Below are 25259 nucleotides of genomic sequence, written 5' to 3'. Positions count from 1 at the left end.
GAGACCCAGAGACAGAGAATACAATGGTCACTTAAGAATTCAGAGTGCAAAAAAAAAAAAAAGAATTTAGAGTGCAATAACAGTAATGATGCCATCCTTGTTTTGAGTTCTTATAGTATCTTTTAAAAGTAATTAAACCTTTGTAATAGGAATGATGTTTATTTACCAACACTGAGAAAAATGGGCAATGCACCTTAATGTTTTAGAAGGTTGTACTAAATGTTAAGGAAAAAAGACCCACATTTCATATCCAAAGACATATTTTTGATAGAGTTCCATTTTAAAACAATAGACAGTAAATGAAATGATACATCAAATAGATTGATTCTAGGATAAGTACCCTCCAGGAGAGGCCACTGGAAATATGCATTTGATTTAGAAATTATATTTTAGCATAACCCCTTAAGGAAGGAACCACATCGTCACCTCTTCAAGGAAATCTTCCTGTCCTATTTCCACACTGATTTTTCCCTTTGATACACTAGGTGGTGAACGAGTGATGGGATCAAAAGATGCTTCTCTGGTCATCAAAATGTGAATAATGTCTGAAATCAAGGCAATAAGACTGTCTCATTCTACATCCCCAGCACTAAATAAAAATTCCCCCTTAAACTTACTAAATGGATACAGTAAGCTCATGTTGCATGGGGTGGCATATGCCTTTCCTATAGTAAAAAAATACCTTTGAAGTATGGTCAAAAACCAAAATGCTGCCAGCTTTATTATAACTGATTCTCTATATTATGGTATGAACTTTTATGGCTGTTTCTGAAACAAAATATTTTCTAAGATGTCTAACCTTATCATGTTCTTGAATTCTTATTAGTTCTTTATGCATATTTGCTTGTAACCACTTATCAAACAACAACAACAACAAAAATGGAAAGGAGAATGGAAGCAAGAAAGAAAAAGCTTTAGCACAATTTTAGGAGAAAAAGTTTATTTGGGGCTCACGGTTTCAAAGGTATCAGTCCATAGATAGCTGACTTCATTCCTTGGGGGTCAGTGTGAGACAGAGCATCATGGCAGAAGGCTGTGATGGAGGAAAGTGGCTCAGGACATCCCACAAGGAAACAAAGAAAGAGACTAAGCTCAGCACACCAAATATATACCCCCAAGATCCTCACTTCCCCAGTGATCTACATCCTCCAGTCGCAAACTACCAGCTTACAGTCACACTCAGTTTATCCATATCAGGGAATTAACACACTAGGTTAAAATTTTCATAGCCCCATCATTTTACCTCTAAGATATCTTGCATTGTCTCACACATGAACATTTGGGGGACACCACATATCTAAACCACAACACGAAGAAGCAAGACAATAAAGAAGAGAGAAAGAGAGAGAGAGAGAGAGAGAGAGAGAGAGAGAGAGAGAGAGAGAGAGAGGAACAGAATCAGAATGAGAAGGATTTGAAATAGAAAGAAGGAAATATGGTAGTTATCACTACCAAACCAAACCAAAACAACAACAAAACCCAGAAAAAGCAGGAAGTGGGAGTGGGGAGATTTCCTTACTGAAGCTCAATCTATTTTTGCTCAAACATTACATTGTGATTAAAATTATAGACTCCTGAGAAGTTTTGACCCTCTAAGCAATACAATGTTCACTTTAGATCACCTAAAATTTTTCTGGCATAGGAATGTGGTGAATCTATAATGCATGCCCACCTCCAGATGTGCTGGGCTAAGTTAATCTAGAGTGATATTTGGCATCCCTCATCTCGCTGTTGATGTCATGCTCACATTTGAACTAATTCTTTTAAAGTACTCCTTTACTGAAGTAAATAATTTGTTTGCCTTCACAGAAAATTATTATAATTTAGATCACTTTAAATTCAACACTTCACAAAATACTGTGCTCGCCGAACTTTGTCCAAGGACAGGATCAGTCTGCTTAACGTGCATGCATGTGCACACAGGTGCACTTAGGAGTGATGCTAATATTACAGTTTCAAATCCTTAACAAAAGTGTTTATTGCAAATATAACCTAAAGGCACCAAAAAAAGAAAAAAAACACCAAGCATTCTTAAGATCAAAGCACCACAGATTGAACTTATTTTTAGTTTATTTTCTAAAGAAAATTTACCTAATTGACCTATTTATTTGGGTTCAAATTGTACTTCTAAAAACACTATTCTTCTAAGACATTTCAATATTATCAGCATTCCATAAGAAAATAAACCTATTTTCTTTTAAAGTAAGATAAAATTCTTTCAAGTTGCTTTTCTTTGTTCCTTCTTTTTTTCCCTAAGAGCTTTATTTGAATTAATGTGGTAACATCAAGAACTACAAGTATTTAGGGGCATAACTTTTAAAAAGCTTCCAGAAAGCTTAATAGGATTTGAAAGGATCTTCATTTTAGATCATCCATGATTCACTGCAATAAATGTCAAGATCTGAATCACTTCATCTGAGATACAGATGAGCCAAGGCTTTCACTCAAAGAATGCTTTCCTGCTTGTTTATTTATTTATTGAAGATTGCTTTTTGCTTTTTCAGAAAATAAAGCTTAGTTCAATTCAAGCACTGCCTTCTTTCCTTGAAGGCCGGCAAACTGATAATTACAGAGCCCTTACTATGTGCCAGCACTTCTAAATACATGACTTGCACTGTAACTGAAGTTCTCTGAGGAACTGCATTTATAGTAAAGATCCTGCAGACCACTTGTTTAATCTTGGCTGGTTAGAACATTGGAATTGTGGAGAGATGGAGTGCTGTAGGTTGAGAATCAAATTTATCTTGTGCTATCACAGATCCTTTAATAGTCATATGCCTTAACTTTGGTATCTGACCTGACATTCTCATAACTATCAGATGAGCTTCTCAGAATACATTCCTAAGCTTAGCAGACCTGTAGCTTCCACTAAACTTAAAGTTAAGTATGCTATAAAATAACATCAGAAATCTATACATAAGATTTTCCCACCTTGCTATAGTCTTCTTTGTAGATGGTCCCACCAATATAATTGGTAAATGGATTGACTTAGGACTTTCTTTTGCTCTGTGACTATAAAATCTTATGTATCCTCTTCCATGGTGGAAACTTGCCAATCAGCATAACTTGAAAAAATATTCTTGGGATATGGTCATTCATATTTGGTTCAAGATAAACTATTTTATTGCATCCATTAAGGCAGAATCATTAATTTTTGTTTATAGTATTATCTCACACTGTCTTCAAGGCAATCTGATGAGATATATACTTTTGTTGCCGCCCACAGCAACAATCCCGCTGTTGCCGCCTGCAGTAACAATCTCCTGGTAATTTATCGAAGGTGGACTGGAACTGATGTACTTCTATTATCTTTATCTGGGCTACTTCCTTGCTTGTTTGCTTGTTCACTAGTTTAAAGAGGAAGAGAGGCTTTGCTTACTTTTAGTTTTAGAGGAAGAAAGGCTTTGAGAGGAAGAAAGACTTTGCTTAGAGGAAGAGAGACTTTGCTTAGAGGAAGAAAGACTTTGCTTAATTTTAGAGGTGCTACTTCTTAGAATTCTGCTGCTTCTTCTTAGAGGTCTGCTGCTTCTTCTTAGAGGTGTGTCCTGTATCCTGCATCCTAAAGATGCGTGCTAGAGGTGTGTGCTATCAGAGGTGCTTTCTATCAGAGGTGCTTCTTAGTGGTGCGTCCTGTGACCTACAACCTAGAGTTGTCTGCTTAATCCTGCAATCTGTGATCTGCGACCCCCGCATTCTACCATCTGCGATCTTCATTCTGGGATCTATCAGAGGTGCTGCTTATCTGAGGTGCTTCCTATAGGTGCATGTCTTATGTACCTAAGGCAGCCAATCAGCTCAGGATTAAGTAGCACAGTTGGAGCATGTGCCACGGTACCAATTAAGAATGAGAAACATCTGTTGACCACTAGTGCAGAGGAGACATTAACTAATCAGGCAAAAGTAGATCATGCCGTGTTAACACTAATTATGCGCCACCTCTTGGCTCAACACCAGCCGCCATCTTAGGGTTACCCAAACATGTCTCTGCATACTTTGATTTTTCTCTTTTTATTGCTGAGAAAACTGAGATTCAAAGAGAACTAACTTACCCAAAATTTCTTAGGAAAATAAATATGTTTTTTTTTTCTTTGCTCTGTAATTACATTTGGAAGCATTGCTAATAAGATACTCCCTATAAGTCAAATATAGGAGATCCAGGCTCATAAGCAATTTCCTGCTGTGTTTTTCTAATAGTATAATTTCAAATCTTTTGCAAAGTGAGATGACAAAGCCCCAAGTTTCTTATTGTTTGATAAAAGTGTTCATTTGTGATCTCATAACTGCCATATCATATTCTGTATATTTTATTAAGCAGATGCAAATGCTATGATGAATTTGTTTGTCACATTTGTAATTAGGCTAAGTCTAAGATTTTTAAACTCTATTTTTCAAGTATCAAATTTCTATGGCCTCTAGAGATGACTAGTATATAGCAGAGGGTCTGTAACTGCTGGGGTAGAGTTTCCAAGGATTACTGCATTTCTGAGGGTCAACCACAAATTACATAAAGCACATTTATGATCACATTGCAACATTTTTATAAGCTCAAGTGCATGTATCTAACCCTTTGTGATTTTTATGTATCCAGGGAGAAGTAGGCTTAATAATAATACTAATAATATTTTTCAGCAGTTCTATTTCTAGCATCTTGATAATATGACATTAATTATAAGGGAAAGTTATTCAATGTTTTGTGGAATTGTTGGCTCTATATAAAATGTTTTATTAATAGTTTTTCTTTATGTCTAAAATCAAAATTCTTTTCTAAGTCTTTGAATAAATATGGTTGTTCATTTTCTTTTTCTCTTCAAACTACTCCATCAATTTGTACACATACTAATTTTTATTACTCTCTTGCTACTTCTTTTTGAGAAATTTTATGGTAAAATAAAGACTATGGAACCTGGAAAATTTAATCATAACCCAAATTATACAATGTATCTGTCCACAACAGAGTTAGATAACCTAGGAAGTAGGGAAGAATACATTTGACGTTTGCTATTGCTTACTGTAGATACCATGTAATTATTTTAATTATTTTATGGTTTAAAACTACATCTACTTCCAAAGAAATTTCCACAGAAGTTTCTTGCATTACACAATGTATGTCAGAGTGAGAACGATTAGGAATGCAACTGGAGCGGGGCTTAGTGGTATGCCACGACCCTGGATTCTATCCCCAGCACATCATAGAAAGAAAAAAGAAGCCAGTATACTGGCACACACCTATAATCCCAGTGACTCAAGAGGCTGAAGTAGGAGGATTACAAGTTCGAGGTCAGCCTGGGTAATTTAGCAAGACCCTATCTTGAAATAAAAAATAAAATAAAATAAAAAATAAAAAGGACTGGGTTTTAGTTTGGTGATAGAGCATCCTGGGTTTAATCCCCAGGACTACCCCCTTCCCTAAAGAAAAAAAAAAAAAAAAAAAGGAAAAAAAAAAAAAAACAAAACCAAAATGTGACGGGTTGACATATTTGACTCCATGGAAATGTAGACCAGGTTATGTGGTCAATGACTAAACAGAATCCATTTTACCCTGAGACTCCATGTTATGTAGGAAATGTTTCTCCCGTGAGAACACTCCGCCTCTGTACCCATCTACAGTTGCTTAGTATAGCATGTTTGGTAACACAAATTGGCAGTTCTTATATAATGTGAAATTGTTCTCTTTTTGATTCCTAGTTTTCTTGAACAGTGTACCATGTCAGCAACGATTGTCTAGACATTAATAACTATTCTTTAACTTGTACCTAGCTAAGGTCCTTTTGACCCACTTCCTCTTCTGCTATGATTTTAGATCTCATGATGTTAGTTTGTAGTTTTGAAACATAGCAATAGACATTTGTGTTTGATGTACTAATTTATGGTATAAAAACCCCTGCAACCCAATGGTCAGGGCTGTTCTCCAAGTAGCCATTTTGGGCATTGTGTGAGACAGTCAGCCAGCCGGCTAATAAAGACTTTCAAATTTGGACTTCTCAGTGGTGATCTGTCTGTTCTTAAGTTGTGCCCCACAACACAAAAACTAAGCAAGTGTAGTATGGTATGTGAAGATGAGAAATTAGAATCAATTAAATGTTTTTCATACTTCAAACTTGACAAAATTTTTCTTAGAACTTTCTATTCCTAGAAACCAAGGCAAGAGAGGAGACTGCATGGATTTTCAACAACAAAAAACAATACACTGTTAAATAAAATTACAGGAAGGCATTGTTTTGGACAAAGCTTCTGTACTGGGCACCAAAATATCAAGCTAAAAATAAAAATGGAGTCACTTATGCTAATGTTCCAAGACACCAAGTGAAACTAAGCAGCTTATCTGATCTGAGAAATCAGGATTAGACAGAAAGCCCAAAATCCCAAACTGGCCGTTTCTGCTTGGCATGACAATGAAGTGCCCTTTGCCTTTATCCTTTTACAAAAAAAGTTAGCTACTCTAAAATAACCTGGTATTAACCAGTCAGTCTGTCTCTAGTCTCTGCCTTGCAAGGAAGGTAACTTTGAAAGGAACAATTAATTTTCTGTTCCTTATTCCTGATTTCATCAAACTTCTGTCTATAAAACCCAATTTTTCTGCTTAACTCATTCATGTAACACTTATTCTATTTTATGGAAGTATTACTCAAATCTGGAAATCAAAAAAATTAAAATTTAAGAAATTTAAAATAATTTTTAAAAATTTAAAGATTTAGATCTTTAAATTGCCTTTTTGTTGACACGCACACACACACACACACATACCTTCTAAGAGAATATGTTTTTATTAAAGTAAGTGGTGAATTAATTTTTAATTTGACTTAAAGAACATTTCTCTATACAATTTTAGAAGTAAAGGAAATTTGGGAGATAATAGTTACTGATATTTTAAAAAGTCAAGTTTAAAATATTGCTTAAATTCACTTTTATAGACAATATCAATTTTTAGCCTATAGGTCAATAACAACAATAACAACCAAATAGTAGCGATATTTCTCCCAATAAATTATGAGCTGTAGAGAAGAAAATAGATATTTAACAAAATAATCATTAACCAAACAAGCACTTTCATTTACTGAAAACATTTCATGTGAAATGTAGGAATGCATTTGTCATATAAGGTTTGAGGTTTGAGGTTTTGAGAAGTTATATATGTATATATTTAAAATATATTTTATCGAGTTTCATGTCTACAAAGCAGAATTTGTCCATTCCAAGAAACAATTATTTTTTATGTCCCTTATTATATTTTGGAGCCAAATCATCTCTAATTTCATTGATACAGTATCCGAAAACAAAGACAACAGAAGACTAAATCACTGAAAATAAAAAATTCAGAGAAGTTCTGAGGTGAAGAACATATCGAGATGCTGATATGATTCTATAATATAGCCACATGAGGTATAATAAATAATTGACCTTTTTCCCAATACTGGCTCAGAGTTCCTGAAATGTATGGATCTTCCCCAAATGATCAGAATGTCTTTAGAAAAAACACTTAGGTTTATGCTGTTATGGTGACTCTAATGAGGTTTCCAGATTATGTCAGGTGGAACTGGTCATCACAATGAACAAGACTAGAACATTCAGCCTCATCCACCAGCCTCCTCCTGGGATGGGAGGGTGTCTGGAGACTGAGCTATATAAAAACTCTTGAACAATGAGATTCAGAGGGGTTCTGAGTTGTAGATCTAATTTCTGAGAGGTGAGAGGCTTAGAGAAGGCATGGGTGTTCCCTGCCTCCCACCCCTCCCATGTGACCTTGTGTTCTATATCCCTTGCATTAATTGTTGCTGAGTTGTAGTTATTATAATAAACTGATCAATGTGAATAAAGGGTTTCCCTGAATGTGTGACCTGCTCTAGCAGATTATCAAATCCAAGGAGGTGGCATTGAAACCCCTCAGTATGTAGATGGTCAGTCAGAAGAATGAATGATCCCTGAACCTGTGACTGGCCTCACAATTGGGGGAAGTCTAGAGGCGTTGATCCCTTGATCTATGGAATGTGCACCAAATCTGGAAAGTTAGTGTCATAATTGAACTGAATTTTTGAACACAGAGTTTGTTATGGTTTGGATATGAGGTGTCCCCCTAAAGCTCACGTATGAGACAATGCAAGAAGGTTCAGCGGAGAAATGATTGGGTTGTAAAAGTTTTAACCCAGTCCTTATAGGAATTAACTGAGTGGTAACTGAAGTGGTAGGATGTGACTGGAGGGAATCGGAATTGGAGTGTGGTTATGGTGTGTATATTTTGTATCTGGAGAGTGGAGATACTCCTTCTCTCTGCTTCCTGATGGTGTGAGATGCTTGCCTCTGCTACAGTCTTTGACCACAATGTTCTACCTCACCTAGAGCCCAGAGGAATGAAGCCCCCTTCTATTGCCTAAGACATCTGAAACCATGAACCCTCAAATAATCCTTTCCTACTCTACAATTATGCTGGTCAGATCATCATTTAGTCAATAGTGAAAAAGCTAAGTTTCAGTGTCAGAATTGGTTGCTAGTTTTGAAAACCCCAGAATATGTATTGTCTGACTTTTTATGAGGACAGAAGAAAATTTCAGTTTAATTTAATTTTCTTTACATGCTTTTTGAAAAAAATATATTAAATCCTTTTACTTTTCTAAATAAACTGAATATTTATTGTCTCTTTTTCTTTTTACTTAGTAACAATTATAAGTGGCTGGTTTAAAATTTGGGGGATCTTTATGTGACATGCATGTATTTATTGGGCAACAAAACACTTGCACATTTAATTAGTTGCAATAGAGCAATAAACTTTTAAGTGGTCAAAGGAAATCTCTTTTTAGAGTTTACTGGCTTCATAAATAAATCTCACTACAGAATATCACCTTACCACTTCCCTGGCCTTTGTATAAACATTTTAACTCCTCTTTAGAGGATGATAATTATTAAGAACAAAATAACAAGATTAGAATTCAACTTATTTTCTCAAAGCAAACCTAGTAAACAGAAGAAAAAAACCACTGATAAGGAAAGCATACATTCATGGTAAATTTTTCCAAGAATTTTTTCCAGTTTTTTGTTCATTTGTTTATATATTAGACATTTTGATGAATACAACTGACTTTCAAAAAACTGAATGCACATCAAGGCTTGAACAATTCAACACACCTTTAAATGCAATCCTGGTTTATTCAGATCATCCTTCAAAATATATGCTTTAGGTAATTCTGATAACTGGATCAAGTGTTCTGTCACCTGGTGGTATGGCAGGAGATGCTTGGTTTTGGCTTTTACTGGGATCAGATTCCAAAGATTCTGGTCATGTGTTCTAGATCAAAGAATCATGACAGCACAGATTCACCCTAGGGCTTCCTGTGAAAGTCTTTGACCCAGGTCCTACACACTGAGCCTAAATGCATTAACCCTAAAATACTTCGCATCCAAACTTCTGAATGTTATGTTCAATCATTGCTATATTTTTGGCCTATGGAAATTTATATATAATTTTTTAAATAATATCTCTCTCATAGAATTAATCTGTTACATTAGTATTTCGATTCTATAACATAGCCATATTAAGCAAATAGAAATTTGTATAGTGTATACTCAATAATTACTGACAGGAAGAAGTAAGGTTTTGCTTGAAACTCTTCAATTAAGGATTTTTTTTCCTTCTAAATTTTTGAATAGTTTACATGTTCATGAGGTCAACAACCCCAAAACAGGTTGTTCTTAAGGGCTTTTTAATTGGAGCATATTAAATATGAATATCTTTGCAAACATAGTAGCTATTATTGTTTGGATATGAGGTATCTCTCCAAGGCTTCCATGTTAATGAAAGAATATTTAGAGGCGAAATGATTAAATTATAAGAGCAATAACCTAGTTTGAATGCACTGACTGGGTGATAATTGAAGGTAGGTGTGGCATGACTGGATCAGTGGGTCACTGGGGGTATGTCCTGAAAGGGTTCATCTTGCCTACAGCCTCTTCCTCTTTTTCTCTCTGCTTTCTGGCCACCATCAATGGAGCGGTGCTCTTTCATCATGCCCTTCCACCATGATGTTCTTCTTCACCTTGGACCCAGAGCAGTAGAGTTGGCTTTTACTCTGTAAATTTTATGAACTGAGTTGTTTCTCCCCAAATTGGTATAGGGCAAAGCCTTAATCCAATAGCAGAAGGTGCCCCCAGAAGGCTGAAGTCCACTCTTAACATTCTGGAGAAGATGCTAACCCCAGCTGATAAGAGAACTCAACACCCTTAAACATCTCTGCCTCCTTTTCTTCCCATAAAGCCATTTGTGCCCCTGAGCTGACCAGATAGAACTTTGAGGCATTAGCTCCTCCATCATCTGCAGAGCCAACTTTGGAGAAACCTGATTCTTCACTACCAATATCCGTATCCCAAATATTGGTATTCAACTGTGGGCAGCCTTGAAATTGGGTTCCAGTGTTGTTTTTTCTCCCTTCCTCAGAAACTAATCAGTTTTCTCCTGGAGAAAGGTCTAGGAAGATTCACCTGGAAGCATGAACTGGCATTATTATGGTTTGGATGTGAGGTGTCCCCCCAAAGCTCACTTGTGAGACAAAGCAAGAAGGAGAAATGATTGGATTATGAGAGCCTTAATACATATCAGGGGAGTAATCACTGATGGGATTAATTGAGTGGTAATTGAAGCCAGGTGGGGTGTGGCTGAAGGACATAGGACATTGGAAGCATGGCTTCATGGTACATGTTTCTATTTGGCAAGTGGAGATCTCTCTCTCTCTCTCTCACTCTCTTTCTCTCTCCTTGCTTTCTGATCATCATATGAGCTGCTTCCCTCTGCCACATTCTTTTACCATGATGTTCAACTTTACCTGGACCCCTGAGGAATGGAGCTGGCTGTCTATGGACCTGAGACTTCTGAAACTGTGAGCCCTGAAATAAACTTTTCCTTCTCTAAAATTGTTCTGGTGGGGTCTTCGTGTCACAGTAGTGAAAAAGCTGACAAAAACAGACATGTTGGTATTCTGATTACATTTTATACAAATCTGTTTTCACAAATCTGTTTTCACCTTAATTTCTAAAGGTGTTTAATTAGAGTAATATTGAAGCCTTTGAAAGATCTGAAAGGTAAAGTTGGTAACTTTCCATTTTTTACCATTGGGAGACTTAAATTTGATTTAATTTTTATTTATTTATTTTTTTTACCTAAGCAGTTACCACTTGTTCCCTTGATTGCCAACTCATAACATGTCATTGGTATCATCTCCTTTGCCTTTCTATTTAGTTCTTTTTGGGGGGGTAGTTTACATTTTTCCCCTAATTCCTTTAAGAGCTTTGTAAGATTTCAGGGAAAAAAAAAAAGAGTAATTAAGTACATGTCAGTCTTCCATCAACTAGAAAATTATATATCTTTTGTAGCATGGGTTACAATGATTCATTTTTTGTTTCTTTATATTTTACTTGCTTGTGTTTGTGTGCATTTTGCGTTACTTTGTAACTTCCTTTACTGGGAGTCTCATGAGAATTAAAATAGTATTGTTTTCAAAATTTCCTTTCAGGACCTATCACAAGTACTAGCAAAGGTGCAATATTTATTTTTCGAATATACAAGATATTTCACAGATTTTAATGATTTGTCCTAATTCTTTCTGAATTTAAGTCCTATATCCCCCACTGTAATTTTTCTTTGTTTTTGAGATAGGATCTTTCTAAGTTGCCCAGGCTGTTCTTTCACTCCTGAACTCAACTGATCTTCATGCCTTAGCCTCCTGAGTAGCTAGGTTTACAAGTGCATACCACCAATACCTGGGTCTTGACGACAATATTTGTGTGTGTGTGTGCATGTGCGTGTTAGATGAAACCAGGGTCTTGTACATGGTAGGCAAGTGCTTTACCAGCCTACTTTGCCCACTCTAATTCCATTTTCTTCCAATCACCTGATTACTGGCCTGGATTCAAGTCAGATAAAGCAATATGGGTAACACCAATAGAGATATTTTTAAATTTGTAAGGGATTGAGGGCTTACAAAGAAATTTTAAAAGTTTCTCAAAATTTATTCAAATATTTCCAAATAACATTAATCAGTTCTGAAGCATCATTATTTTTTTGATCAGTGCTCTAAATTTCATGTAAGATTTCAATCAATGCTGATTATTCAACCCAATTAAATGAATAACTTTTTCCAAAATGTTTAATACTTTACCATCTAAAACTATGTTGCATACCTTCAATAGTATATATAATTCACTTTAAGAAATGCATGAGAGCATCAAAACAGATCAGATGTATTATTTTCAAATACATTTAGCTCAAATTTAAATAGATCACCAGGGATTAAGTTGAAATGAGCCAAGATATGATTAATAACTTATAGTTTTAACATGTGAAATTTAGTGTTTGTTTTGTCATGTACTGATATTATATAAAATTTACTGAGGTTTATTTTTATAATTTTGTTTTTGGTAGTGCTGGGGATGAAACCCAGGGCCTCAGACATACTACACATGATATACCACTGATCTACATCCCTAGACTGAAATGTGTTGAACTGTAAATTAATAAAAATGCACAAGTTTTACATAGGGGTATATTAGCTTAAAGATATACAAGAAAATATAATAATAGGTGCATTTCATTTTTGTACCAAATAATCTGGTAATTTTCATCATAGCAACCTTTGAATGAACAAATCTAAACAAAAGGTATAGTTATCCTTTATTGTTATGGATTAGGGTAGAAAATTAGCATATTATTCAATAAAATTTTGACTTTATAACTCATGTTTATAACTAAATGACCCTAATGACAATTAGGGTGGGTGGGTGGGGGAACTCACTGAATTCGGTACTTACCTACGATGTCCTTCATAAGGCCTAAAATGCTCTCATCACCTGTAATCCAAGGGCGTTTTCCTACTTCATGCCCATAACCTCCCCTAAAATTGAAAAGAGACATTAACATTTCTTAGCTTTCTGTGTGCATGTTATGTACATATATGTATGTTTATGTCTGTAATTTCTCAAATATCAACTTTTTTTTTTCTTTTGTGTACTGTCAATTAAACCCAGGAGTGTTCTATCACTGAGAAACTTCTTCAAACCTTTTTTGAAATTTTTGAGATAGGGTTTCACTAAATTTCCCAGGCTGGCCTGGAACTCTGAGTACTCCTCCCTCAGCCTCCAGATTAGGAAAATAGGTGTGTCCCACCATACCTGATTTAAAATATCAGCATTAGCAAGTAGACATTTCTGTGTGGGCCTTCATAGTGTTTTAATAATTATATAAAAGTATGCTGTTTTAAAACAAAAGTAATGCTTTGGGGACTCTGCTTTTTAATTTGTTATTTTAAAAATTTGATTTCTTTTTTGTTGAGGGATAAGGAAATTGCCCACATATTATTTCATTATTTTGCTATATTGTAGAATAAAAGATGTTATTTTTTTCTTTTATTTTTAAAATTTCAAGACTGTTTGAATATTCTACTTGTATACTTGCAGTATGTAGCAGTGTCTATACTAAAACACACATACTTTTTTTTAGGCTAGAGACTGAAATGATTATGAATTTAGTTTTAAAACACAACTGTTAATTGAATAGAAATGTATGAAATTTGACTACAACACTACATCCTGACCTATTTTCTGGCAATTCAACTGTCATACTCCAGTTTAATTTTTATTCTAGTAAATATCCCAGTAGGCATAATATGAAAACACAAAACACCTAATAGTTCTTCAAGTCTTAAGAAGTTTTCATCAAATGAGGAAGGCAAATACACTTGAAAAATATAGAAGAAATTATAAAAAGGATAAAGGAAAGTATCTCGAGTTCTGTTATGTACTTGTATTTCAGGAAGCTCTAAGTTAGATTGGTCTTAATGTAAACTTTGGAGATTTGGAGGAAATAAACAAGCATATTCTTTTTGTGTAATGGTAGCCTGGGTTTGAAACCATGAAATAAATTTCAGTAAGCTGGCAGTGTGAGCTAGTACACCTACGAGGAGAGAGAATGGTGAGACCTGAGGATGGAATCCCTGTTTATTGGCCTTTATTGATTTTCTTGGGGTAAATTCTCCCATCATAGCTTATTTCATGTTACCAACAAAATTCTGCATATTTAGCAGTTGGTTTCATCACCTAGTGTGAACCAGCTCCAGGTCTCTACTGATGTTGAGACCACATTTATGAGAAACTCACAGGACATAATTGTCCACATTTGTAATAGTAAATGAATGTCTATATGTATCTTACAGGGCTACCATAAAAAATAAATGAGATAACATATAAACGAAATGGGTACATAAGACCCCTTTGCTGGATCCTTTTTCCTTATGTAAATCTAATGCTAAAACTCCCTTCATCAGCATGTGGTGTATAACACAATTTTTAAACTAATATTTCTATTACCATATAAACTAAGATGAAGGAAGAGGATTTCCAGACTAAACATAGACTGCTAAGAACTAAGGAAGAAAAGAAGGGCAATTGTTAGTTATTATTATTCATATTATTATTAGATAGCCTGCAGCTTGCCTTCTTCTTGACTTCTAATATAAATGCTAAAGACAAAAATCATTATCATTAAATGGTAGTTAAAGACAGATACTTGGATCCTTTTTTATTTTAATCACATAGCGCACCATGGCCTTTGCTGAAAGCACAATACATCTTATTACATTTAGGTAGTAAAATTCTATGTTCTGCCTCAGAGAATTTATATCTCAGAATATTATGCCACCTACTCCTCACTCTGGTAGACATCATGGTAATAATCTTTAAGGATACATTTTTTTCTGCAGCGCTTTTGGCATCTCCATCCCTTGAAAATATCACACACGGAGTCTGCTTCCTCATTTTGTCAGCCTACTAGCCTGAGGTAGTGAAATGTATTTAGAAAGTGTTATCCAAATAAACCCAAAGTAAAGTGGCCTGTCATTAGAAAGAGTTGATGTAGATTAAAGTGCAGTTACAAACGTATGTATTAGAGTTAAGAAATATCTTATATTGCTCCCATTCAAAGCTGCTTAAAATAGTTGTTGCAAAGTTGCAATCTTCTTTTACAAATACTGGAAAGGAAAAGATAACATGAGAGAGTTAACTCATTACCACAGCATAAATCATTGCCATGACTGGGGTGTTTTCTGAGATGATTACAAACAGCATTTGCTCATGAAATTAGATTGCCATATATAAAATCTAATTAGGAATTTAATACAAATTTGGATCTATTTAAAATAGGGTCATGGTTTTGCATTCTACAAAAGAAAAAAATGTACTTTTAGAAAATTTTCCTCAAAAGTAGATGAAATTTCATAGCCTTCCTTAATGTGGTTATAGATTTTGTCCTCATTAACCAGTGGATAATAAACCAACCAAAACTTTGGCAATTCTTTGTAACATGTCATACCATGTACTTTCTTATACATATACCTTAAAAAAAATGATCCTATTAAATGAGATGACTACAAGGGTCTTCAGGAGAATACTTCTCTGGCACGCTTTCTCACTGCCCTTGATGTACACACCTTGCCCTGTACAAAGTAAGTCATTGTCAGCCATTGTTTCTGATATGTAATTTAATGGGCTACTTTCCACTTTAAATATTCTTTCCTTAATTGTCAATCTTCTTGAAAGAATCCCTTTGAAGACATAACTGTGGCAGGTGTCTCCTCCTGTGAAAAGGAGGAGAACACTACTTATCTAGCAGATTTTGACAATGCATATGACTTAAAGTGTGGTTCTGTCTTGGGAAAATAATATTCATTTTTAAACTCACACCCTGCTCCTTAGGACTGATACAGTATTGCCTTCCAGCTGAACTTTACAGTATGATTATTAACCTATGATATTCCCCTTTAAATAATCTAGGCCATTAGTAAATACTTAATATAAAATATTCCCATCAAATCTTTTAGTTTCTTGCCTTTCTACTCTAGCAGACCCATAGGGTTCAAGTGTATTGTTGCTTCTTATTATTAGAGCACATTTTTGTTGAACATTATTATCAAATGGATCCAATCCTAAAATATTTCTATTTACGATTATTGAAATTATCTAAATGTTGTAATTTCACAAAACAAATATATTGTTCTAAGTAAAGTGTTATTGATCAACTTTAGAAATCTCAAAATGAAATGAAATGGCAGAATAACAATGATTATGATTATGTATTTTAAGACAAACACAGAAGTAAGTGCTTCTAAGGAAAATATTTTCATAGATTTGCTTTAAGTAAATTCAATTTTTTTAGAAGATACCATTTGAATGCTACTATCTATCATCATCTGAATATGCTCTTTTGAAATCTGTAAATTGAAATGTGATTATCAGTGTAATAGTATTGAGTTGAGGATTTAAGGAGGTGATTCAATCATGAGTATCTAACGCTTATGAATGAGATTCATTCCTTATGAAAGAGTTGGGATAAAGGTGTTTGCTCCTACTGCTTTGTGAGGACTTAGCAGGAAGCCTCATCCTTGAAGCAGAGAGGACTTCACCAGACACTAAATCTGCCACCCCTTGATCTTGGAAAATTTTGAGAGAATGGATTTCTGTTCTGTGTAAGTTATCCCATCTCAGACACTGTGCTGGAGCAGGAGTAATAGACTAATACAGGTCTTAAAATATTTTTAAGTTTTTAATTCCCAGCACAAACAACAACAACAACAACAAATTCTCAGTGTACTTTCTAATCTTGACTTTCCTTTAGTGTAAGTAATCAAGGATGTGACTATGTAATTATAAGATCAGGCAGCCGCATTTTAACTAGAAATGGTTTATGCTATAGATAAGTTTGATAGGCAGTATGCCTGCAAGAGGCCATAAAAAGTGAAGAAGATGTCATCCATGAGTGAGGTAAAGGGCATTTCCTGTTTCACAGGCCCTTGACAGTCAGAGTCTTGATGTTTATGTCCCTTAATAATTTTCCTATTTCATCAAAGTACACTAATTTTTAATGTTATTGTAAATACATTGTTAATCTTTTCCAACTAATAAGTTAACTTCAATGTATATTAGATTATTTAGCTAATGTTTTGCTCTCTTTGATCAAAATCTTCCATTGGTCAAGAGAGGAAGGCACAGACCAGCCTTGAGTATCAGCCAAGGAGTAGAGTAGGAGGGGGTGGCGTGAAGGAGGTAAAGAGGAATAGGCGATCAGTTAAAACCACAATGAGAGACCCTACATCTGTACACACTAGAACTGAACACACGGAGGGGAGATTTACTACAGAAACCAAAGCAATAGAGAGGGGACTAATGGGACCCACAGCCCACCAAAGTTCCAGGAAGACTACCTGAAACTGAAAACATCTGGATGAAAAGCAGCAGCTGAAAGAAACATCTAAACCTGAGCAGAGCCTCCTAAATGTACAATGCCATTCTATTCTCAGTGGGAAGATGAGGCTTCCCGTGTGGAGGTACAAATTCGGCTGCCATTCATTTCCTTCCTGGGGGGACTCCCAGTCAGGAGGACACTGCCCGCTGACATTAGCACCCCTATGAAAAAACCCAGTAGAACCTTTTACGTTTTCCCATTGAAGCCCTTGAGTTAAACAGAGTTGTAAATCTTAGCCCTGGCTACTGGGAGAGCTACTCCTTCAGTGCAGAAGCCTGGTTGTGAAATGATCCTTTCTCCAGTTAATCTTTCATTTGTCAGTTAATTTGCAGGCCGTTTCTTCATTGTGAACTAGGTTCTAAAATGGTGAAATTATTTCCTCCTAACAGAGCCTTAGCTCAAAAGGATGAGAAATGGGATTTATTTTGTCTATCTATCATCTATCTATCTCTGGGACTGGGGACTAAACCCAGTAGCACTCTACCTTGGAACTACATTCACAACTCTTATTTTGATACAGGGGCTGACTAAGTTGCCCAGGCTGGCCTTGAAATTGCAATGCTCCTGCCTGCTCTGAGTGCCTAGGATTACAAGCACGTGCCACTGAGTCAAGCTATTGAGGAGCAAAATAATAATAATAAACACTTTGGGAATAAAATGTGAGTGAGGAAGGGAAGCACTGACATATAAGCATGCTTCTCAAATGCCACTGTCGTTTAGGAGCAGGTGGGGCCATGATGTTGACTAGGCTACCACAGCGTAAAGCAAGAAGTCTTGGTAAAACACAGGAAGCAAGGATGGGATGCATATCTTTTGTCAGAATTTTAATTGTTTACATTGCCTGAAGCATTAAAATGCATCTCCTTTCTGAATCATCTAATGAAAACAAGGTAAAAAGGTTTAAGTAAGACTATGACAATAGGAGTTGTTATGGAAGAGAAACATTTTCCTCAAGTACAATTTTAATGTCTTAGCAGTAATCAACCAATCCCTTACTAACATACTATAACCACAAAGATATGAATAGAATAGCAGGACAGCATCTGTTTTAAATGCCTAGAGGATAAAAATACACAGCCTTGTTGAAGGAATATCCAAGAGGCAAGGACACTCTCTAAAGTTCATATCCATTCAATCTAATTCTCTGCTCTCTCTTACATTAAGGCCAAAAATTGCATATCAACCATTTTTATTAACTATGACCCTCATTTATTAAATACTAAAACCTGCTAGTGCAAAATGCTTCCTAACATGGTGATATGTGTTTTGCAATTTATGCATAAAACTTGTGCAGATAAAGTTATAGCAGGCTTAATAAATTATATACTCTCACATTAATTTGAAAACTTTCATTCTTAACCATGAAAATTAAGAAAGAACTATGCAGTGTCACCTAATTCATTTGCACAGGGTAAACAAAACTTTAAAGAACAATCCTCTCAATATGAATGACGAGTAGCATGGAGAATGAAGAATGGCTAAGAAAACATTCAGAGTTCCTATGAGAGCAAAATATCTTGCTTTCAGAATTCTTAATTAGTTTGGTTTTATTTTTCTCAACTTTTGTTTCTTGGCCTTCAGTTTTGGCTCATATTTATTAATTTTTCAAGTTTAAATAATCAGAAAATATTTTTAAAATATTCCAATTTTTAAAAATATTTTAACACATTTAGTTACTTCAAAATTTAGAAATAAAAAATTTGAATATTTAAAAAATAATTCTAGTTTCAACATTTTCAGTGGTTACTGGGGAAAGTTAGAAAATACATAAAACTAGGTTATTTTTCTCCAGGGGTTTATAATATAACTAATAATATGAAACTAATGATAATAGATACCACTCACCTGCCTAATCAAGAGAGACTATTGGGAAGTTAAATACTTGGTGCCTAAGCAGACAATGAATTCCAGTGTTCTACAAAACAGTGAGGGAACTATAGTTCACAATAACCCACCACATACTTAATGAATAACCAGAAGAGAGGAATTCAAAGTCTTCAAACACATAAATAAGGAGATGGAAACATTAATTATCCTGAGGTAATCAGTACAAATAAAAAAAATTGACATTTTGGGAAGTATAGTCAATGTGACTGAGAAGGTTGGACTCACAAGGATTAGGGTCAGGAAAGGAGAGAAAGTGAAGCATTTCATTGTGAGAAGAGAAAAGTAGCACAGAAGAGATACAAGGAGAATGGTCCTGGTTAGCAAGCCTGCTTAGCTAAGCAGTGAAACATCTTTCTCAATAGGTTAGGCTCTTAGGTAGAACAATGCTCTCTGCTGACCAACCTCTTACCTCCTCAACAGGCTTCAGTTCCTTATTTATAAATGTATTGACAGTTTAGCCAAGAACTAATCACAAGACAGGAACATCTTTAATATCAACTCCTTTGTTACACACTAAAGAAATAAAATAAAATGACTACATATGACACAGATGTGGGAGCATAAGTGAGAGATTTAAGTGTTTAAATATGTTAAAATTTTGCTCTTGAACTTGACACTAACTTGCCATTAGGCCCGATTCCGATCTTCAACTTTTTCATCAAAAACAAAAAGTACTGAACAGCACAATCCGTAATGTTTCTCTTTGCCATAGTTCAAATATTAGACAACCATTTGTGTGATTTTTAAGTTTTTCCTGTGAGATGTAGAATCATAGCTTTTAAAATAAGAACAAAGTAAGGTGGTACATGCTTACTATCCCAGTGACTTGAGAGACTGAGGCAGGTGGATCTCAAGTGCAAATTCAGCCTCAGCAAATTAGTAAGGTCCTAATCAACTTAGTGAGATCCTGTCTCAAAATAAAAAATAAAAAAAGGCTGGGAATGTAACTCAGTGGTAAAGCATCCTGGATTTAATTCCCAGTACCAAAAAAATAAATAAATAAATAAAATAAGACTCACATTTTGGCCCATTTATCAAGCTCTTCTTCAAGAAATGTTTTAACCATTTTTGGTTGAAGTCCAAGAGAATTTCCCAAGAAATAAATGGCATTTTCTTCTTTATTCACTAAAGATAAATCAACTGAAACACAGGGGGGGAAAAAAAAAACAAAGCACTTATTCAATTAACACACTTCCATTTGTCATTGTTAATCCAGGACAAACAATTAATATAATTAACTCCAAGAAAGATAATAAATAACTTACAATTAGTACCAAGGAATGCATCAGATTCTCTGAAAAGTAATTAGCCTTTTGTGTTTCTATATTGAAACATAATTTAAACTATAAGGGCAATTGTGATCTCTCATATTTATTGTGATACAAGAGGAAATTTAAATTAGTGACTGCTCCCAGTCATGAATAGAAAAAGACAATAAAAAGAATTAGAAACAGATTTTTTATAGGAAATACATCAGCCTATCTAATTGTATAAAAAGGCTATCAGAATTTACATAAAGTACTAATATTCCGAATTAATCCATGTTGTAGATATAGCAAATTTCGAAAACTTAAAAGATTAAAACCTGAAGTAGATGTATTGGACTTAAATACTTTTTTATAATATATCAATACACATATGTATAATATTAAGAAATATAGAGACAAAGATTGTTCTCTATATCTACTTTTTGTTCAAATAAATCAGATGTTTGGTGATGTTGTTTCCATCTTACACTTTACCCTAGACTGCTTGGAAACAAACAAACAAACAAGCAATCCTTGTGCTTGAAACTTAGCCCAGAAAATACAAGCTTACAATCACAATTTTAAACTACTGAATTTTCTTTAAATTCTTTGGTGAAAATCACTCAACGCCTTGTTGGTATTTCCCTGGAATTATGAAGAACCATCCTCTTTTTACTTAAAAGTGCTTAATAAAACCTTTAAAGACATTTTAAAGGCATACCATTTATTTCATTCTGATTATTTTTACAGAACAGGCCCACTTGTTCATTAGAATTTTTTAAACCTGACCTAATAAAAGAGGTATTAATATTATTCACACATTAAAGTTAGATTCATTAACAGTTCTTTGTTGACCTAGAGAACAAATATCAAAGAATTCATTTAAAATTTGGAGCTTTCAAATGGTGTACCAGACTCAAGATTCAATTTGGCATTCAAACAAGTACATTTGCAAGGCAGAAGAGATTCCCTGCGTATCAGCCCCATTGAGGACCCAGGATGTCTAGGATGCCATAGGATCTCTGCCCCGACTGTCTTGTGTTCTGTCGTTGCTCATGCTTTCACTGAGAAATAGGTAATGGGTTGCTTCATTGAGAAAATCATTTTCAAGTGTGTTCAATGTGAAAGTAAGGCAGAATTGCCATTCAAGTTATCTCATCCCATGCCAGTTGCTTCCTTTTACTATGTTCTCTTTTCTTGGTTGAATTGATTGTTTAATAAATTTCAAACCAAATGGCATTACATGAGCATGTACTCAATATTATATAATGTAGTTTTGGAAGACCCAAAAGAATGAAAACCTAAACCTCTATTTTCCACCCCAGTCCCATGTGGTTTGTACAACTTGAAAGACAGGCTGGGCCTTAAGCCTTGAATTCCTAGGTTTCTCTTGTTCCAATGAAATGATAAGCAAGTTTTCTATTAAAAGCTGAAGGTGGGTCAGTATAAGGTCCTAAGAAAGGATGGCGATCCAAAGGTTGAAGAGAAAGCATGTTCACCCACTTCATAGAAAGGTAACTTCTATAAGACTGAGAGAAAAGAGGAATGTACTCTGTAAATGGCTCCATGGGAGACCCAAACATGGCAGATGTCATTTGCCCCAAGTATGTGTGGGGACTGGGTAGGAAACTGATGGGAGAAGACATTTGGGCTCAGATGGTTGGAGAATTGGCTCAAGGGCAAGCAAGAGGTCTTTATGGCCTCACAGACTTCTTAGAACACTAAGAGGAGCTTGGGGAAAACCTAGTCAAAAGAAAGGGAAATTCCAAAATGAAGGAATGAAATTATTTTGAGACAGGATCTTGCTAATTTGAGCTGATGGCTTTGAATTTGTGATCCTCCTGCCTTAGCCTCCAAGAAACTGGGATTATAGCCATGAATTACCCTGCCCTGATAGGAGTGAGAAATTTTAATTGAAATCTAGGGGTATCAAATTTGATCTTGTTTTAAAAATAAAAATTATATTCATTACTATAAAGAAGATAATTATGACAGTGACTCTTTAATTGTGCCAAATAAAAGATCTTCCTCATGTTGACCTCTCTCTGTTTTTTTTTTTTTTTTTTTTTTTTTTTTTTTTTTTTTTTTTTCTGCTGGTGCTAGAAACCAACCCAGGGCTTCACATGTGCTAGGCAAGCACTTATCCACTGAGCTACATCCCAAACCTGACCACTCCATTTCTTAGCTCTACTAAACACCTAGAGCTGGTTTATTTTGCTGTTGAATCTTGTAGAAAAAAACACAAAGGAGTTTCTTTTTTCTCACATTACTGCCTTTCAAATGAGTTTAGCTCATGACCCATTCATCCACCTGAATGGTGATTCCTGGAGTGTCTTACCCTTATGGGTATTACAGATTCATTTCTTCTTAGTCTCTGTGATAGCATTGCCTGAGTGACTTCTTAGAGAAAAGAGAGCATGAAGTTAGTAATGTGAGGACAGCTGAGACCTGAGATTGGTAAGAACAACCTCCCATCCTTATATATAACCTACTGAATGCAACTTCTCAATAACTAATTAAGAGATATCTTTAGAGGGTATGGAGTCAAGTGACTACATTAAAGAGCTCTTGAGGTTGTAGAGATGCCCCTCAGACAGCAGCTGGACAAAGAATACATCATGCACATACATGTTTATGTATCACGGTTTTCCTCCTTCTCTCCCTTGTATTTGCTGTTTGCAGCAGTCCAGCGTATTTCATATGCAGAAAGAGAATTGAACATAGCATTCCCAAATTGCAATCAGACCTACATCTATCAGCCTCTGGAAATTCTTAATTTGGAGGGATAGGGGTGTTCTAGGAATTAAAAGCAGGGCTTCATACATATTAGGCAAGGATTCTAATACTGAGAAAACTTCCCAGCCCTGGATATTCTTGAACCATAGGGTTGTTTGTATCCATAAATGCCAGGTTTTTTTTTTTTTTTTTTTTTAAGTGGGGTTTTTTTTGTGACAGGAGGATTCCCTTAGTTAGGATATTCATTATTTGTGGACCTCAGAGTCAGACATAACAGGCTGCTTCCCATCCTCAAGGCTGTCATGTAAATAGTTACTGATTGTCACATCAGTTGTTATTGATAATCAATCACCTGTTATTTATTTAAGCTGTAGTCCAAGTCTAGAGTCTTCTAGGATACCTCCATGTTTTCATGGCTCCTGTGCTTTCTAGGTATAATGCTAAAGAATGTTTGCTCTTTCAGTGCACACAAACTTCGTAGTCATTCAGTGCCAGTTACTTGACCTTTAAAACTTGAGATCTTTGTATTCTGTTGAATGGCTTATTTAATATTTCATGTTCATAAACTGGGGAAATGTCCCCTTCCTAAAATACTCATTGTATTTATTTTGTTCTTCCAGAGTTAAATCAGAATTGATGTATGCCAGTCATTTTTGTTTTATCAGTTTATTTTCTACTGTTGACAATTTATTTTTTTAGTATATTGAGGATTTGATGTTCTGCCAAAATATTTATTGTAGAAATTATGGCATTGATGCAGTTCTTTTCTTCAGAGGAAGAGTTGCCAATTAGGGAATGAGATTTTGCAGTTTCTAGGTGGTCCTCTTGGTTTTCTCTTCGCATCAGTGGCCTTTCTGTAAAAGCTGTGGAGTTTACTGTAAATTCCCCTTTTGAAGTAAACTTCTTTTGATTAACACATGTCATTTCAGTGGATCCCAAGTTTTGGTTAAGTCATATTGCTTCTGTTACTAACTCTTCTTGTCAGCATCATCATTTTTCAACTCTTTTGTTTCATGCCTTTGCTTCGTTGCTTCTAGTTTTCTGGGGCAGGTGCTAGGGATGGAGTCTTCCTCTCTTGGGTTTGGTCAATATGCTTGGCGGGGAAGTGAATGAAGTATCTCAATTTCTTCCTCTTAATTAGACAGGATTCTTGTTCTAGGCAGGAAAGGCAAAGTTACCTTCTGGTAAGGTAAGTATTTTAGGCTTTATGGGTCATACAGTCTCTGTTATAATGCCTCATTTTTTGTCTTTATGGTATAAGAAAAGCCATAGATGATGCATAAACAAATACTTTCTATTACAAAAAAAGTCATTGAGCTTTATCCAAGGTCACTCTCAAATTCTGGGAGATTGGGTATGGTATTAATTTCCTTCCTCAAGTGTCTACAATTTATGAACGCTCCTTGAGCGGGGAATGTTTGTTTCTTGTTATAAGCCCTCTCAATTAGTTTGCTATGGTTTCTGTAACAATAGCCCACAATCTGGGTGGCTTAAATAGCAGAAATTTGTTGTCTAATAGTTTGGAAAATTTTAGAGGTTAGAAGCCTCAAACCATGTTGATAACAGCGTTAGTTCTTTCTGGGGGCTGTGAAGGATGGATCTATTCTAGGACTTTCTTTCTGTTCTGTAGCTGGCTCTCTTGTCCTTCTTCTTGCTGTTCTTGCTCTTCTTCCTCTCTTGTGTGTGTGTGTGTGTGTGTGTGTGTTACTGGGAATTAAACCCAGGACATCTCACATCCTAGGCAAGCACTCTAAGATATGTCCCCAACCCTTTTTATTTCATTTTGAGATAGGGGTACACTAAACAGCCCCGACTGGCCTTAAACTTGTGAACCTCCTGCCTCAACCTCTGGGGCAGCTAGAATTAAAAGTGGGAACCACCACACCTGGCTCTTTCTTTTCAAATACAATTTAGTTTTGATATATTTTTTCCTTTTAACTACGGAATACCACTTCCTGCCTTTCATTCTTTAGGAGAAGAGGAGAACACAAAATGATGTAAAGAAGCAAATCTGGTCCATGATTGAATGACTCATTGTAATGCTCAAAACCCTCTTGGGTCACCAGTGTCCTGGAGTGGGTTGTTATGATTGCTAGGATGTTTGTGACATGTTTCCA

General features: G+C 35.3%; 1 protein-coding gene across 1 annotated transcript in view; it reads right to left on the bottom strand.

The window, feature by feature from the left end:
- Positions 1-25259, bottom strand: part of Kynu (kynureninase) — a 104329-nt gene that overhangs the window by 60771 nt on the left and 18299 nt on the right. The window contains exons 3-4 of the mRNA XM_047545070.1: positions 20179-20299; positions 12790-12872 (exon numbers count right to left, since the gene is read on the bottom strand). Coding sequence (XP_047401026.1) covers positions 12790-12872; positions 20179-20299 — 204 coding nt within the window. The remainder of the gene's footprint in view (positions 1-12789; positions 12873-20178; positions 20300-25259) is intronic.

The sequence above is a fragment of the Sciurus carolinensis genome, chromosome 3 (genome assembly GCF_902686445.1).
Source record: "Sciurus carolinensis chromosome 3, mSciCar1.2, whole genome shotgun sequence".
NCBI classification, from domain to species: Eukaryota; Metazoa; Chordata; class Mammalia; order Rodentia; family Sciuridae; genus Sciurus; species Sciurus carolinensis.
Note: the sequence above shows the minus strand (reverse complement) of the source record. Positions and strands in the feature narration are given on the sequence as shown.